The 16923-nt window shown below is 44.0% G+C and overlaps 2 protein-coding genes across 4 annotated transcripts in view; one reads left to right on the forward strand and one right to left on the reverse strand.

Annotated features, from left to right (window-relative positions):
- Window positions 1-6890: 6890 nt before the first annotated feature.
- ROMO1 (reactive oxygen species modulator 1) lies at window positions 6891-9867 on the reverse strand (the record flags this gene model as incomplete). 2 transcript variants are annotated; one of them, XR_013961701.1, is made up of 3 exons in its annotated part: window positions 6973-7037; window positions 7144-7198; window positions 9737-9767. XR_013961701.1 is itself a non-coding variant. In XM_080716279.1 (2 exons), 2 exons carry the CDS (start codon window positions 9865-9867, stop codon window positions 6929-6931), a joined length of 240 nt encoding a protein of 79 aa, XP_080572405.1. In that variant the 3' UTR covers window positions 6891-6928. The 2 variants fall into 2 exon arrangements, 1 of the variants encoding a protein (XP_080572405.1); XM_080716279.1 differs by lacking the exon at window positions 7144-7198 and having other exon boundaries at window positions 6891-7037; window positions 9737-9867.
- A 251-nt stretch (window positions 9868-10118) lies between these two features.
- Window positions 10119-16923, forward strand: part of NFS1 (NFS1 cysteine desulfurase) — a gene marked incomplete at both ends in the record, with an annotated part of 30349 nt that continues 23544 nt past the window's right edge. For both annotated transcript variants that reach the window (XM_080716819.1, XM_080716820.1), the window contains 3 exons: window positions 10119-10215; window positions 10512-10621; window positions 13181-13297. In XM_080716819.1, the coding sequence (XP_080572945.1) occupies window positions 10119-10215; window positions 10512-10621; window positions 13181-13297 (324 nt within the window). The remainder of the gene's footprint in view (window positions 10216-10511; window positions 10622-13180; window positions 13298-16923) is intronic.

Here is a 16923-nt window from a genome sequence, read left to right on the forward strand (position 1 = left end):
TATTTGGCAGGAAAGGGAGATTTCAAAATTATATTTCTTGATGGTAACTTTTCAATTAATGTATCTGTAAAAGTTTCTTTGTAAATACTATGTGTTCTGGTGTGTCTTAAATCCAAACAAAATGATCCCTGCATTTCCTGAAGATTTTCGGTAAAGTCTAGTAAAGAAAAGCAGTCTCAGCAAGAAGTAGGAAATGCAGAAATAGGTTTTGTCTGGTTGCATATAATCTTTGCTCTTTTTAAGCTCTGTGAGCTCTGAAATATATTTTTGGGTTACTTCAGTGTGTTTGACAAGACAGCTTGATATTTCTATCAAACAAATGACTTTCATATTGCAACAATCTTTGTAAGAACCACTCAAATAAAATTCTCTTAAAAAGGCTACAAGAAATGTTCATTTTTCAAATTATTTAAAATAATAGAAATTTCAGAATAGGGTATTAAGATTCTTTGACTTCTTGTAGTAATTTAGTATTTGTCTCTTTGGGAAAAATATGGTTAATTATATGATGCCTGGAGACATCCTTAGTATTACCATTATAGCGTAGCAATTGTTTATTTTATACTAAATGTGAAGGAAAACCAGGTTTGACTTAACTTTTCGTGTTTACGTGTAGTCTGGCCACTGTTTGGTGGAGGTATGCTTCTCTAACTACTGAAGAAAATAGCTATTTAAAACTGTTTTCCTAAATTGACTTCGTTGCATGTAAAGGGATTATGATCTTAGTAGTTGGGTAGCAATGCTCTAGTTACACTTTAAGAGTGGTCAACTCTTATGATTGTGAAGATCAAACCTAGGGATGTTTTAATACTGAGCTGTATTTCCCAGCCTTTTTTTTTTTTTTTTTTTTTTTTTTTTTTTTTTTTAAGATTTAAAGGTGTTTATTAGAAAGATAGAAATACAGCTCCATACCAGACTGACATGGAGGGGGTGACTCGAATATTTCCCAGCCTTTAAAATAATTTTTACAAATTCGAAACGGAGTTGGAATCAGCCTGAATTTGCCTTCTGAAATAGGGATTGTAGGTATGACGTATATTAGGTTGCTTTCTTGATCAAATTTTTGAGTAGATAATGCTGTGTGTGTTTGTGTAATTGGGGATAAAACCAGGGGCTTTTTTCTTTTTTCGTGGCACTGGGGGTGGAACCCTGAGGCTTTCTACCTCCAAACTATACTCTCAGACCTATTTTATATTTTATTTGGAAACAGGGTCTCAGCCAAGAGCCTCACTAAGTAGTTGAGGCTATCTTTGAACCTGTGCCATCTTTCTGTCTCAGCCTCCCAGATGCAGGGATTATAAGGGTGTGCCACCACACCCAGCAACCCAGGGACTTTCTTTCTCGTTGCTACACCCCCCCAGTGTTTTTGTTTTGTTTGTTTGTTTTTTGGCACTGACTGGATGGAACCCAGAGGCATTCTACCTCCAAGCTACATCTCAGCCTTTTTTTTTTTTTTTTTTTGAAGTGGGGTTTACTGCCAGGCATGGTGGTACAGGCTAATTAGTGAGGCCCTCTACAACTCCGTGAGACCCGGTTTCAAAATAAAGAATAAAAAATAGGGCAGTGACTGTAGCTGGGAGGTCTATTGCTCTGGGGTTTCATCCCCAGACCCTCAAAAAAGGGAAAAAGTGGGGTTTGTTGAGTTTGCAAAAGGCCTCACAAAAATAGCTAAGGCTGTCCTCGAAGTTCCATCCTTATGTCTCAGCCTCCCAAATATTGGGATTATAAAGTGTGTGCCGCTGTGCTTGGCTTAAGTTAATTTTTTCAACACTAGGAAGCAGTGGTTTTGTAGGAAGAGATACTTGATCACAATCCCTAATTTTAACTAGTTATGTGTTTTGGTGGGGGGTTCCGGGGGGAACCCGGAGCATTCTACCTCTGAGCTATACTCCTAGGCCTTTATTTGAAAACAAAGTCTCACTTGAGTTACAAAGGTCCTCACTAAGTGGCTGAGGCTTTCTGAATCGTGATTCTCTTGTCTCAGCATCACACAAACTGGGATTACAATCATGCTTCACCGTGCCCAGCTCCCAGCTGTATGTATTTTTTATTTTATTTTTTTGCGGGTCTGCGGATGGAACCCCGGGGCATTCGACCTCCGACCTACACCCCCTGCCCTATTTTGTTGTTGTTGACAGTCTCACTAGGTTGCAGAGGGTCTAAGTAGCTGAGGTTCTCCACGAACCGCAATCCTCCGGTCTCAGCCTCCTGAATGCTGGCTTATTTTTTTGTTTTGAAAAGGTCTCACTAAATTGCAGAGGGCCTAAGTAGCTGACTCTGTTGCTGAACTTACATCCTGTTACAACTGTGCACCACCCTCTTGGCTCCTTTGAAATTTTTCTGTTACTTTGTAGGGCACTAAGGCACCAGCAAATGGCCATTTTAGTAGTAAAATCATTTTAACTTTTTGAAAGTGTTTTTTAAAGACAGTCTTAGTGATATACACTTGTAATCCCAATTATTTGGAGGTGGATACAGGAGAACTGGAGCTTTGAGCCTATACTCAGCAATTAGATTGTTTAGAAGTAAAAAATTCTGGAAAATAGTGTTTTGACAAAAACTTGTAATCTGAGTATTTTGGATAGTCAGAGGTTAGAGGACAGCCTCAACAAGTAGAGTGACTCATCAACCTACTGAGACCATACTTTGAGGTAAAGTAGTTCTGGGTTTGTAGCCTATGGGTAGAATACCCCTAGGCTCAATCCCAGTTAAAAATCTGTGAAAATAGGTTCAGTCTCTAGCACTAAAAAAAAAAAAAAAAGAGGGTTTTATCCTGACACATTTAGAATCTCAGCATCTGGGAGGCTGAGACAGGAGGATCACTGTTCCCAGGCAGCCTCAACTACTTAGGCCCTTTGCAACTCAGTGATACCTTGTTTCAAAATAAAGACAAAAATAGGGCTGGGGGGGGTGTAACTTGGAGGTAGAATGCCCCTGGGGTTTCATCCCTAGTACAGCAAAAAAGTGTTTTCAAAATATGTTTGTTACCTGGGTGTGGTGGTGCACTCTTGTAATTCTAGTAATTTGGGAGGCTGAGACTCCAAGGCAGCCTCAGCTACTTAGTGAGGCTCTCAGTAATTTAGTGAGACCCTGCTTTATTTTTTTTTATTTTTTTGGTGGTACTGGAGGTGGAACCCAGAGGCTTTCTACCTCCGGGCTATACTTTGAGACCCATTTTATATTTTATTTGGAAACAGGGTCTCGCTAAGTTGATGAGACCTCACTAAGTAGCTGAAGCTGGCTTTGAACCTATGCGATCCTCCTGTCTCAGCCTCCCAAGCGTGGGGATTACAAGCGTGCGCCACCACATCCGCCTGAGACCCTGTTTTAAAATGAAATATAAAGTAGGTCGTGGGCGTAGCCTGGAGGTAGAAGCCTTTGTGTTCCAGGACCAGGAAAAAAATGTGTTGATGAGGCCACCAAAACACTTTATATAAATGATTGTATAGCCAGGTAGGATGAATTCCTCTCCATTCCCAGTACCATTCAAATGATTGTTGAGGAAATGTTTGTAGCCCCAGATACAGAGGGTGAGAATTGCCTGTTCAAGGCCATCCTCAGTTATTTGATGAAACCCTGTCTCAAAAAGATTGAGGAGGAGGAGGTGGTGTAGCCCGGAGGTAGAAGAGTTCCATCCTAAGTTCCACCAAAAGAAAGATGAGAGCCAGAATAAAAAAATAAAGCCAAGCATGGTAGCATATGTAATCCCAGTACTTTGAAGGCCTTGACAGGAGGATTGCAGGCTTGGGGCCAACCTCAGCTACTTAGGCCCTCTGTTACTTCGTGAGACCCTGTTTTAAAATAAATAAAAAATAGGGCTGGGGTTGTAGCTAGGAGGTAGAATTCCCCTGGGTTCACCAACAAAACAAAACAGGTCATAAATGTTTTTTGTTTCTTGCATAATGTTTAGACTGACACAATGCCATTTTGAGTGAAATAGAAGCTCATGAACTCAGTAAACCACTCTCTAAATGTTTAGTTCTAGGCTTTAGTTTCTTCAGTGTTTTTTTTTATTTCTTCTGTATTATAACAGCAACATTTTCTTAATGTGTTTCTGAGAATCAGCCTCCACTGTTTGCATTTTCATTAAATACATGGAGAATCAGGTATGGTGGTGCATTCCTGTAATCCCAGTATTTACTCTGAGACAGGATCACAGGTTCTAGGCTAACCTCAGCAAATAGTCTTAGCAACCTGGGAAGATCCTTTCAAAGGAAAATAGGCCAGCAGGTGTAACCCAGGGGGAAAATGCCCCAGGGCATCCCACAAGTTTGAAGCCAGGTTCAGCTACTTAGACTCTCAGCAACTGAGACCTTGTTTCCAAATAGAGTGCAAAATAGATCTGGCAGTATAGCGTGGAAGTAGAACGGCCTGAGTTACTTAAACACACACAAAAATCATTTTGCCTTGAAGTCAGGATTATACCAAGCTCTGCATGGTACAGGTAGTTGAAGGGCACATGCCTCATAACCACGGAAGCAATCTCCCATAAAGCTAGTTAATAGAATTTTAAACTGTTTATATAGCTTGTATCATAAAAGGCTTATCAGAATGTTAACTTAGATTGAGTTTAAAAGACACAAAAGTAGCTGCGTGCACACGCTTGTAATCCCAGCATTCAGGTGGCTGAGACGACGCGGACAGCCTCAGCTACTTAGGCCCTCTGCAACTTAGTGAGACCCTGTTTCAAAATAAACAATAAAAAATAGGGCAGGGGGTGTAGCTCAGAGGTCAAATGCCCGAGTTCCATCCCCAGACCCACAAAAAAAATAATAAAAGGCACAGAAGTGAGGGGGGCATGGTGGCTCATGCTTGTAATCCCAGCATTTGGGAGGTTGAGACAAAATGATAGCAGTTCATAGTAAAGCCTCGTGTATTTATTGATGCCCTCTCTGGGGTTTTACTCAGAGGTAGAATGCCCCTAGGTCTCATCCCTAGTACTCCAGGGGGGGGGGGAGCATAAGGTATAATAGTAGGGTTTTGTGTTTTATGTATGCTGGGATTCAATCCACGGGCTTTCTACCTCTTAGCTATATCCTGATTTTTTTTTTTTTTTTTTTTGTCTTTTAAAAGTACTGGTGATTGAGCCGAGCATGGTGGCACATGCTTGTAACCCCTGGGCTTGGGAGGCTGAGACAGGAGGATTGTACAGGTTCAAAGCCAGCTGCACTGGCTTAAGAGAAAAAAAAAAGTATAAAAATAGGTCTGGGAGTGTAGCCTGGAGTTAGAAGGGTTTCCGGGAACCCCAGTACCACCACCAAAAATAAAAAGTACTGGTGATTGAAAGTAGGGGTATTTTACCTATGAGCTATACTTACGGGCCTTTTTGAGCAGGGTCACACTAAGTTGCTGAGGCGGACTTCAAACCTGAGATTTTCCTATATTAATCTCCCAAGTACTGGGACTATGAGAGTGTTTCACCACACCAAGCTTCTAGTTTTGTTTCGAAATGATCTTGCTAAATTGCTGAGATTTTAGGTTGCTGAGCCAATCTCAAACCTGAGGTTGTCCTGTCTCAGCCTCCAAATAGCTGGCATTACAGATGTGCACTGCTATGCACAGCATGTTCTTTTTCTGATCAAGCCAGACAATTTCAGGATGTACAATACTACAATAGGTCAACTTAATGCCTTTGAGGAAATAATTTTATTCCTTCACTTTTTTGTGTTTTACTGTAGAAAAATCCAGGGGTATTCTACTCCTGAGCTATACCCCCAGCCCTTTTTATTTATTTTGTGGTACTGGGGTTCCTGGAAGCCCTTCTACCTCTGGGCTACACTCCCAGACCTATTTTTACATTTTTATTTGGAAACAGGGCCTCTAAGCCAGCACGTGCGGTTGGCTTCGAACCTGCGCGATCCTCCTGTCTGCCTCCCAAGCGCGGGGATTACAAGTGTGTATAGCTAAGCCCGGCGGCAGCCCTTTTTATTTTGAAACAGGGTCGCACTAGATTGATGAGCCATCACTACTTGCTGAGGTTGTCCTCAAACCTGTGACTCCTGCATTACAGGAGTGTGCTACTATCTGGTTTTCTCACTTTTGTGTGTGTGTGTGTGTGTGTGTGTGTCTGGGGATAGAAACCAGAGGCATTCTACCCTCCAGCTGCACCCCTGCCCTATTTTCTAGTCTTTATTTTGAAACAGGGTCTAAGTGTGGAGGGCCTAAGTGGCTGAGGCTGTCTGCGAACTGCGATCCTCCAGTCTAAGCATCCTGAATGCTGGGATTACAAGCATACGCCCGGCTTTTCTCACCTTTAAAACTAGAAAAATCAGCCAGGCGTGGTGGTGCACACTTGTAATCCCAGCATTTGGGAGGCTGAGACAGGATTGTGGTGTGAGAACAGTCTCAGCTACTACTTAGTAAGACCCTCTTTTAAAAATAATAAAAAATTAGGGGTGGGGGTGTACTTGGAGGTAGAATGCCATCCCCGAGTACTGCCCCCCCCCCCCAGAAAAATCAGATGGGTGTGGTAGCACAAGCTTGAACCATACCATCTGGGAGGCTGAGACAGGAGGATCAATCAGGGTTTGGGGACAGCCTCAGCTACTTAGTGAGGCCCTTTGCAACTCCTGAACCCTGTTTCGATATTAAAGAATAAAAAACAGGGATAGGGGTGTAGCTTGGAAGGCAGAATGCCTTAGGTTCTATCCCCAGTACTGGGGGAAAAAATACCCTGAAAAAAAATCACTAAGCTTACTAGAATGTATGTATGGAATATACCAGACACCCTGAAAGTTTCAAACTGGATCAATAGGTCCAAGCCTTGAAAAATTGACACCAACCCTATCAATCAGCCCAGCTGTGTTTAATTTACAATATCCTTGTCAAGCTAGATAATAACAGGCAGAGCATGAGAAGAAAGACTTTTATTATGGTACAAGGGCCAGGATGGATGCGAAGGTGAAGACGTGGGCAGCCTCTGCTGTGGTTAGCATCGGATGCCCATTCCGATGGCCATGAATGTGCCAAAGGTGCCGCCACTCTGCATCATGGTTTTCCCAATGCCGCCCATCAGCTCCCGACCCCGCATTCCGATCCTGAGAAGGAAACCAAGATGTGGAAATTTGGGAACAAAAATACAGGGAAGAGTTTTAAATTCCTCTTTTCAATCAGTGCTTGCAATAATGAAGAACAGAAACGTACTTGTCTTGTAATCCCTTTAACTCACTTGTCCCTTCTGAACTTTACCTCTTTCCACCTAGGGTAACAAGGAAAAGGCTTCATCAGGGTTTCTAGGCCATTCTGTAGAATCAATTGCTTCTAGTTTGTGTGAGGCAGTAGTAAAGTGCAGGGGCAGGAAAAGCAGTAGCAGTTTTTACAGATGTTTTTATCTCCAGGGCATATGTCATCCATTAGACTTTTTTGTCCTTTTGTTTTTCTTTTTTTTTCTTTTTTCTTTTTGGAATCCAGGGGCATTCTATCTCCTAAGTACAACCCCAGCCCTATTTTTTTATTCTTTATTTTGAAACAGGGTCTCACTGAGTTACAAAGGGCCACACTAAGTAGCTGAGGCTGGCTTCGAACCATAATCCTCATGTATCAGTCTCCCAAATCCTGGGATTACAAGTGTGCACCACCACACCTGGCTTGTTGTTGTCTGTCCTTTTGTGATGCTGGGCTTTCATGTATGCCTGGGCTGAGGTATCCTCCCAGTCCCTAAATATTTGCCTTTTAGATTTGTTTCATGGTTTTAGAGTCAAACCTGAGTTCAAGAGCCAGCTCCGCAACTTACAGGTTGTATCAAGTGTTAAGTGGGCTTAACATTCACAGAACCGTTTTGCTAACTACTGTATTTAGCACAGTGCTTATCAGAATAAGTGCTCAGTAAATTATATATATTTTGTACTGGGGATGGAACCTAGGGGCATTCTACCTCTGAACTACACACTCAGCCCCACTTTTTATTCTTTTTTTTTTTTTTTGGTGGTACTGGGGTTCCTGGAAGCCCTTCTACCTCTGGGCTACACTCCCAGACCTATTTTTACATTTTTATTTGGAAACAGGGTCTCATAAGCCAGCGCGCGTGGCTGGCTTCAAACCTGCGCAATCCTCCTGTCTCTGCCTCCCAAGCGCAGGGATTACAAGCGTGCGCCACCACGCCCGGCCTTTTTATTCTTTTTATTTTGAAACAGGGTCTCACTAAATTGCAGAGGTCCTCACTAAGTAGCTGGGGCTGGCTGTCAACTGGGATCCTCCTGTCTTAGTCTCCCAAGTACTGGGATTATAAGCATGGGCTACCACTCCTTGCTTATTTTTAAATTCTGAAACAGGGTTTTGCTAAATTTTTCTGGCTTGCTTCGAACCTGCCATCATCCTATCTCAGTCTCCCAAGTATTAGGATTATACACATGTGCCACCCTTCCTGGCTCCTCAGTAAATAATAATCTAAAAACATAGAAATAACAGTCTATTTCACCCCTAGATCCTGTTCCCGGGGTAATCAACCTGATCAAGAAGGTTCATTAAGTTGGGCGTGGTGGGCCATGCTTGTAATCCCAGCATTTGGGAGGCTGAGACCAGTGGATTGCTGTTCGCAGAAAGCCTCAGCTACTTAGGGAGGCCCTCTGCAACTTGGTGAGACCCTGTTTCTTTCTTTCTTTCTTTCTTTCTTTCTTTCTTTCTTTCTCTTCCTTTCTTTTCTTTTTTTTGGTGGTACTGGGGTTCCTGGAATCCCTTCTACCTCTGGGCTACACTCCCAGGCCCATTTTACACTTTTTTATTTTTGGAAACAGGGTCTCTTAAGTCAGCGGGGCTGGCTTCAACCAGCACGATCCTCCTGTCTCTGCCTCCCAAGCGCGGGGATTACAAGCGTGCACCACCACACCCGGCGAGACCCTGTTTCAGAATAAAGAATAAAAAAAACAGGGCAGGGGATGTAGCTTGGGGGTCGAATGCCCCTGGGTTCCACCCCCCGATCCGCAAAAAAACAAAAAACAAAAAACAAAAAAGAAGGTTCATTAAATAGTGGGATGTGGGCTGAAACAGGAGGATCACACAGGTTCAAAGCCAGCTGCAGCTACTTAGTGAGGCCCTGTTTCCCAATAAAGTATAAGAATAGGTCTGGGAGTATAGCCGGGAGGTAGAAAAGCCCCCGAATTCCACCCTCAGTACTACAAAAATAACTAAAGTGGGGTGTGATGGCGCACGTTTGTAATCCAGTATTTGGGAAGCTTAGACAGGAGGATCGTGGTTTGAGGACAGTCTCAGCTACTTGGTGAAGCCATTTACAACGCACTTCCTATGTGCCAGAGGATGTGCTAAACGTGCTGGTTTGATTCTTACAAAAGTGAAGGTACTGCCGGGTGTGGTGACGCAAGTTCGTAATCCCAGTACTTGGAAAAGTGAGACGGGAGGATTGTAGTTTAAGGCAACCTCGGCAATTTAGTGAGACCCTATTTCCAAATAAGGGTTGGGGGTGTAGCTCAGAGAGAGAATGCCCCTCGGTTCAATCTACAGTACCGTCAAGGGAAAGGAAAAAAAAAAAAAAAGGGTGGAGCTAGCTGTTACTGTCCTCTTCCACAGTTGAAACCCAGCCTGCAATTGGCCTAATGTCAGAGAACGAATCGAAGGGTCAGAGGTATTTTGTCTGTAGAACTCAGATTCCTAAGCAGTACGTTTCCAGCCCGAAAACTCGCTCGCTAAAGGACAGCGAGACAAGAACCAAAGCGGGCTCTCTCTAGGTTTTGAGCGAGAACGCCCGGAAGGCCTTCCCTGAGATCAGCGCCATGCCCCTTACCTGAGGCAGGAAAAGGTCCCGAACAGCGCCCCGGCCGCCATGCCCACGGCGCAACCCATGACAAAGCCCATCTTCACGCGGTCGAAGCAGCTCGGCTGGGACTGCCCGTAGGGGCCCACGGCCACCGGCATCTGCGGGGGCGAGGGACAGGGAAGTGCGGGCCCGGCCGCCGGCCCGGGAGTGCGGGAAACGGGGAAGGAACCCAGCTGCCCCGCGCGCTCGGCGCGGGCGCCCTCACCTCGCTCGCGGCCGCGCTGGTCGGGTCTGGTCTCGGGCAGCAGGGCGGCGGGGCGCGCGGCCAGCGATCGCTTCCGGGGCGCGAGGCAGCGCTTCCGGGCCGCGGCCGACGCGGGCGCTGCGGCGGACGGCCTGCTGCCGGACCATGCTGCTGCGAGCCGCCTGGAGGCGGGCGATCGGCGCCGCGACCCCGGCTCCGCGCCCCGGCCCCGCGGCGCCCACCCGGGGGCTGCGCCTGCGCGGTAGGCTCCCGGCCGCCGCCCCCGCCCGGCCCTCCCCGCGCCCTCGCCGCCCCGCGTCTGCGTGGCTTCGCCTGGGGAGAGGCCACCTCAGTCCCGGCAGGATAATTTCAAAATTGCCCTCAGCCCCAAGACGCCTCTCCGTCCCCTACCGTCTTTTACCGTGTGCTTCCTTTCCCTTCAGATTCTGCGCTGTCGGCCCCGACGCTTCTCCCTTCCCGTCAGCTTCGCGCTGTCACTGCTGCCTGGGCCTGAGTGTATCCTCTCTCATTAGGCTGCTTCCTTCCATTTTCTGTTAGTTACAGATCATGCGCCACAGTCGCCTGCTCCCTTAAATACCGCCACTGCCCCTGAGGCGGAGTCAGGGCTGCGACCTCTCTATATGGATGTGCAAGCTACGACTCCTATGGTAAGGGTGGATGGAGGATCAGTTTTTCTTGTTTTTTTTTTTTTTTTTTTTTTTTTGGGGGGGGGAGGTACTGGGGGTGAAACCCAGGGGCGTTCTACCCCCGAGCTATACTCCCAGACCTATTTTATGTTTTATTTGGAAACAGAGTCTCACTAAGTTGCTGAGAGACTCATTAAGTAGTCTCAGCTACTTAAAAAAAACGGTTTTTGAGGTTTTTTTTATAAGAAGGAAATGTTAGAAGTGAGCCGGGTGTGTGTAATCCCAGCATTTGGGAGGCCGAGACAGGAGGTTGGCAGTTTTGAAGCCAGCCTCCCCAATTTAGCTAGGCTCTTTGCAATTCAGTGAGACCCTGTTTCAAAATAAAGAATAAAAAATAGGGCAGGGGGTGTAGCTCGGAGGTCAGATGCCCCTGGATTTCATCCCCAGACCTGTAAATAAATAAATAGAATAAAGAATAAAACAATAGGGCTGGGGATGTAGCTCGCAGGTAGATTGCCCCTGTGTTCCATCATCAGGGGCAATATATATATATGAAGTGAAAAGTCACAATCCAAAAGTTGTGGCGCACACCTGGAATTCTAGTATTTGGAAGGCTGAGACAGGAAGATCACAGTTTTTTGTTGTGTTTTATTTTTGGAGATTAGACGCAGGGACATTCTACCTCTGAACTACACCCTCAGCCTAGTTTTATTTTTTAGTTTGAAACAAGATCTCACTAAGTTACTGAGACTGACCACTAACCTACAGTCCTCCTGATTCAGCCTCCCAAGTACTGAGATTATAAGCATGTTGCCACCACAATTGGCTGGAAGATTGCTGGATTGAGGCCAGCCTCAGCCATATAACAAGGCGTTCAGCAATTTAGCGAATTCTTGTTGCAAAACAAAAAAATTCATAGGGTTAGGGGTGTATCTTAGAGGTAAAATACCCCTGAATTCAATCGCCAGTCAAAAAAAGAAGTATATAAGTGATAGCCATTGAGTGATAGCCATTGAGGTGTGCTGGGAAAAGTAATTGAAACAGGAGTCAGGAGCCGGGCCTGGTGGTGCACGCTTGTAATCCCAGCATTTGGGAGGCTGGGACCAGAGGATCATGGTTCGCGGACAGCCTCAGCTACTTAGTGAGGCCCTCTGCAACTCAGTGAGACCCGGTTTCAAAATAAAAATAGGGCAGGGGGTATAGCTCAGAGGTCGAATGCCCCTGGGTTCCATCCCCAGACACCCCCCCCCAAAAAAAAAAAAAAAAAAACAGAAGTCAGGAGGCTTAAAATCAAGGTCAGTGGAAATCACTGTTATATTCCTTTCAGTACAAGCCCTATAGTAGTAAATCAAACAAACATGAACTTGGGAATTAGCTGGACTCCCACTTAGTAATTATATGAATGTGGGCAAGTACTAAATGGACTAAAAGACATAAAATAGGGAGCTGGAGATATATGTTAGTATAGAATGCTTGCTTAGCATGTGAAAGACCCTGGATTCTATCTCCAGGCACTGCAAAAGCAAGCAAACAAACAAAAAAAGAGCGAGAAGCTGGGCATGGTGGCGCACGCTTGTAATCCCAGCATTTGGGAGGCTGAGCCAGGAGGATCGCACAGGTTCCAAGCCAGCCTCTGCTACTTAGTGAAGCCCTCTGCAACTTAGTGAGACCCTTTTTCCAAATAAAGTATACTATAGGTCTGGGAATATAACCCAGAGGTAGAAAAGCCCCTGGGTTCCACCCCCAGTACCCCCCCAAAAAAAAAAAAGAAAAAAAAAAGAAAGAAAGAAAGCGAGAGAGAAAAAGACATGCAGGGCATTGTGGTGCACACCTGTCACCCTTATATATGTGGGTGGAACATTTGCAGGTTCCAAGCCCTCCTGGGCAGTTTAACAAGACCCTTTTTCAAAATAAAAATAAATAAATAAAAAGAGCTGGGAGTATAGATTGGTGGTAGAATGCCTTTGAGTTCAATTTCTGGTACCAAAAAATAAAATAATAAAAAAGGGCTGGATGTATAGTTTAGAAGTAGATTCTACCTGAATTTATTCCCCAGTATAAAAAATAAAAATAAAAAAGGATATGAAGCCAGTCTGGTACATGAGAAACACTCTTCTGTTGTTATTATTTTGTTGCTGAATATTGAACCCAGGGTTTCATACATGCTAAGCAGCGAATACCATTAAGCCACACCCCCAACTCCCTACTTCAATATTAGCACAAATTTTCTCCAACATGTGAGAAGGAATGTTGGTCTGACTCAGTAACATTCCAGCTTCTCATAAGTCACATTGCCTTGGAAGAATGAAAATACTGGCTGCAACAGTTGTTAGAAAAAGACAATATTTATTACCAAAGAGTATGGACGATCAATCTGATTGGAGATGGGTTAGGAATGGGAGTCTATTAGATTGATATTTGGTTCATACCTGACGGGATGAAAGAATATGCAGGATCTAAGCTAGGTAGTGTCTGAAAGGTTGAGGGGTGTTGAGGAAGGGTGGGCAGCTCTGAGAGGAATGGAGTGGGGCGAGAATTGGCTGCGGGCTCCAGGAGACGGATCTGTTCTGTTGTGCTCAGGACCCTCGAGTGCTTGATGCCATGCTACCTTACCTCATCAACTACTATGGGAACGCACATTCCCGGACACATGCTTATGGCTGGGAGAGTGAGGCAGCCATGGAGCGAGCTCGCCAGGTGAGTACAGAGGAGTCTGGCTCAGCAGCTTGTGGTAGGCATTGCTTTCTTAGTAGGTGGGCTGGAGGTAGAAAGAGTTTGGAATTGTTTGTGTGTGTGTGTGTGTGTGTGTGAATGGGGATGGAACCCAGAGGCATTCTACCTCCGAGCTACATTCCTAGCCCTATTTTTTATTCCTTATTTTTGAAAGAATAAGCTACTTACTAAGAGCCGTGATCCTCCTGTCTCAGCTTCCTGAATGCTGGGATTACAATAGTGTGCCACACGCCCAATGGGTTTGGAGTTCTTTTTGGAAAATACTGGGAGAGTAGCCCTGGAAGCCTTTGATTAGTTTCCATATTTCTAACTAAATTACCTTGAGTAAATGTTGTAATATCTCTAAACCTTAGTTTTTTCCTATTTCAAATGGAGGAAGTACAGTAGTTTCTAGTTTGTATGGTCTCTGGGTAAATTAAATGAAATGATGTTGATAAAGTTTGTTAGCACATTACCTATATATAGTAAGAGCTAAATAAGTGCATTTAAAATATAATATTACTTAGCTGTATATAATGACCCATACTATAATCTCAGTATAAAAGATCTAGCCTCAGCAACTTAGTGAGGCCCTCAGCAATTAAGTGAGACCCTGTTTTTTTTTGTTTGTTTGTTTTGTTTTTGTTTTTTTTTTGAGGAAATGGGAGTTGAACCCCGGGGCATTCTACCTCCCAACTACATTCCCAGCCCTATTTCTTATTCTTTATTTTGAAACAGAATCTCACTTAAGTTATGGAGGGCCTCACTAAGTAGCCAAGGCTTTCCGTGAACCTGTGATCCTCCTGTCTTAGCCTCCTAAGAATAGGCATGTGGTACCATGCTTGTTTTCCCTAGCCTTTTTTATTTTGTTTTGTGGCAGAGACTATTTATTTATTTATTTATTTGTTTATTTATTGTTTTTTTGCGGGTCTGGGGATGGACCTCTGAGCTACACCCACTGCCCAATTATTTTATTCTTCTTTTTGAAACAGGGTCTCACTGAGTTGTGGAGGGCCTCACTAAGTAGCTGAGGCTGTTTGCTAACTGCGATCCTCCTCCATTCTCAGCCTTCCAAATGCTGGGATTACAAGCGTGCACCACCGCGCCTGGCTCAGAGATGCTTTACATTGATTAGATTGGTGTTGAGTTTGCAATCCTCCTGTTTCAACCTCCCAAACAGCTTGGATTATTGGAATATGCCATCACACCAGTTTAATATTTTTCTTCCTTTTTTTTCTTTTGATGTGTTTGTGTATGAGTATGGTACTGAGAACTGAAGGGGGGGAAGGACATTTAACTCTGAACTATACCTTCAGCCCCTTTGATTTTGATTTTTCAATTTTTTGTTTTTTGATTTTTGTTTTTGCAGTACTGGGGATGAAACCCAGGGGCATTCTACCTCCAAGCTACACCCCCAGCCCTATTTTTAATTCTTTATTTTGAAACAGGTTTTCACTGAGTTGCAGAGGGCCTCACTAAGTAGGAGCTGAGACTGTCTTTGAACACTGATCCTCCTGTCTCAGCGTCTCAAATGCTGGGATTACAAGTGTGTACACCCATGCCTAGCTATTTTTCAAATTTTGAAATAGGATCTCACTAAGTTTCTAAGGCTAGTCTAGAAGCTGCCACCCTTCTGTCTCAGCTGCCATCCTCAAGTACTAGGATTACAGGTGTTCTATCAGGCCTGCCTGGCCTATTCTTTATTTTGAAATTCTGTCTCCCACTGCTGGGTATGATGGTGTAATTCTAGTATTTGAGAGACTGAAACAGGAGGATCACAGGTTCCAGGACAGCCTCGCAATTTAGTGAGGCTGTCAGCAACCTAGTGATAACTTATTTCCAAATAAGAAATACCTTTGTTCTAGGGGTGTAGTTCGGAGGTAAAATGCCTCTGGGTTTCATTCTCAATACCACCAAAAAGAAAGAAAGAAAGAAAGAAAGAAAGAAAGAAAGAAAGAAAGAAAGAAAGAAAGAAAGAAAGAAATAAATTCAGTCTCCTGAATTTCAGTGAGCTGGCCTTGAACTTGTGATCTTTGTATCTCAGCCTCCCAAAGACTGGGATTACATTCCTGTGTCACCATGCCTGGCTTCATATTCTTTTTTTTTTTTTTTTTTTTTTTTTGTGGATCTGGGGATGGAACCCAGGGCCATTTGATCCCTGAGCTATATATCCCCTGCTCTATTTTTTATTCTTTATTTTGAAACAGGGCCTCACTAAGAAGCTGAGGCTATCTGCAAACCGCAATCCTCTGGTCTCAGCCTCCCGAATGCTGGGATTACAAGCGTGTACCACCGTGTGTGTGTGTGTGTGTGTGTGTGTGTGTGTGTGTGTGTGTGCACGTGTGAGCGCACGTGCATTTGTGTGTATGTGTTTTACTGGAGATTGAGCCCTGGGGCATTCTACCTTTGATCTATACCAACAGTTTTATTTTTATTTTGTTTTTTGTTTTTGTTACTGGGGATGGAACCCAGGGACATTCTACCTCTGAGCTACACCCCCAGCCCTATTTTTTATTCTTTATTTTGAAACAGGGTCTTACTGAGTTGTAAAGGGCCTCACTAAGAATGTCCGTGAACCGCGATCCTCCTGTCTCAGGCTCCCGAATGCTGAGATTACAAATGTGCGCCACCATGCCCTGCTCCCCAGTCCTATTTTGTTTTTATTTTGAAAAAGGGTCTTACTAGAATGATGAGAATCTCACTACTTGCTGAGGCTGTCCTTGAACCTGCAATCCTCCTACTCAGCCTCCCAAGTACTGGGATTACAATTTTTATTTATTTATTATTATTTTTATTTTTTTGTGTTGCAGGGGATGGAACTCAGGGGCATTCGACCTCCAAGCTATACCTTCTGCCCTCTTTTTTATTCTTTATTTTGAAGCAGAGTCTCATTAAGTTTCAGAGGGCCTCACTAAATAGCTGAGGCTGTTCGAAAACCACGGTCCTACAGTCTTAACCTCCTGAATGCTGGGATTACAAGTTTCCACCACCACGCCTGTTTTGGGATTACAATTATTATTTTTTTTTTATTTTTTTATTTTTTGTGGTACTGTGGATGGAACCCAGGAGCATTCTCCCTCTGAAGTACACACCAGCCCTATTTTTTATTCTTTATTTTGGAACAGGATTTCACTAAGTTGCAGAGGGCCTCACTAAGTAACTGAGGCTGGCTGTGAACCTGCAATCCTCCTGTCTCAGCCTTCCAAGTACTGGGATTGCAAGCATCTGCTACCATGCCTGGCTTAATTATTTTTGTACTTTGAAACTAAGGATCTCACTAAATTACTGTTGGCAGCTCTTATTGCGGAGTCTGTCTGGGAACCTGTTATCCTCCTATCTCAGCCTTCCATGTTCTAAGATTATAAGCATGCACCACCACTCTCAGATATAAAATGTAACTATTTATTGTCTGATTCTCTTCAACCTAATGGATGCAGTTTCTTCCTGGGCAGTTGATAGAATGCAGCAGAACTCTTCTTTCTCCTTCCTTTTTTTTTTCTTTTGGTGGTACTGGGGATTGAATTTAGTGGTGTTCTGTCACTGAGTTACATCACTAGCCCTTTTTTTTTTTTTTTTTTTTTTTTGGTGGTACTAGGGTTCCTGGAAGCCCT

The sequence above is a fragment of the Muscardinus avellanarius genome, assembly GCF_963383645.1.
Source record: "Muscardinus avellanarius genome assembly, chromosome: 19".
NCBI classification, from domain to species: Eukaryota; Metazoa; Chordata; class Mammalia; order Rodentia; family Gliridae; genus Muscardinus; species Muscardinus avellanarius.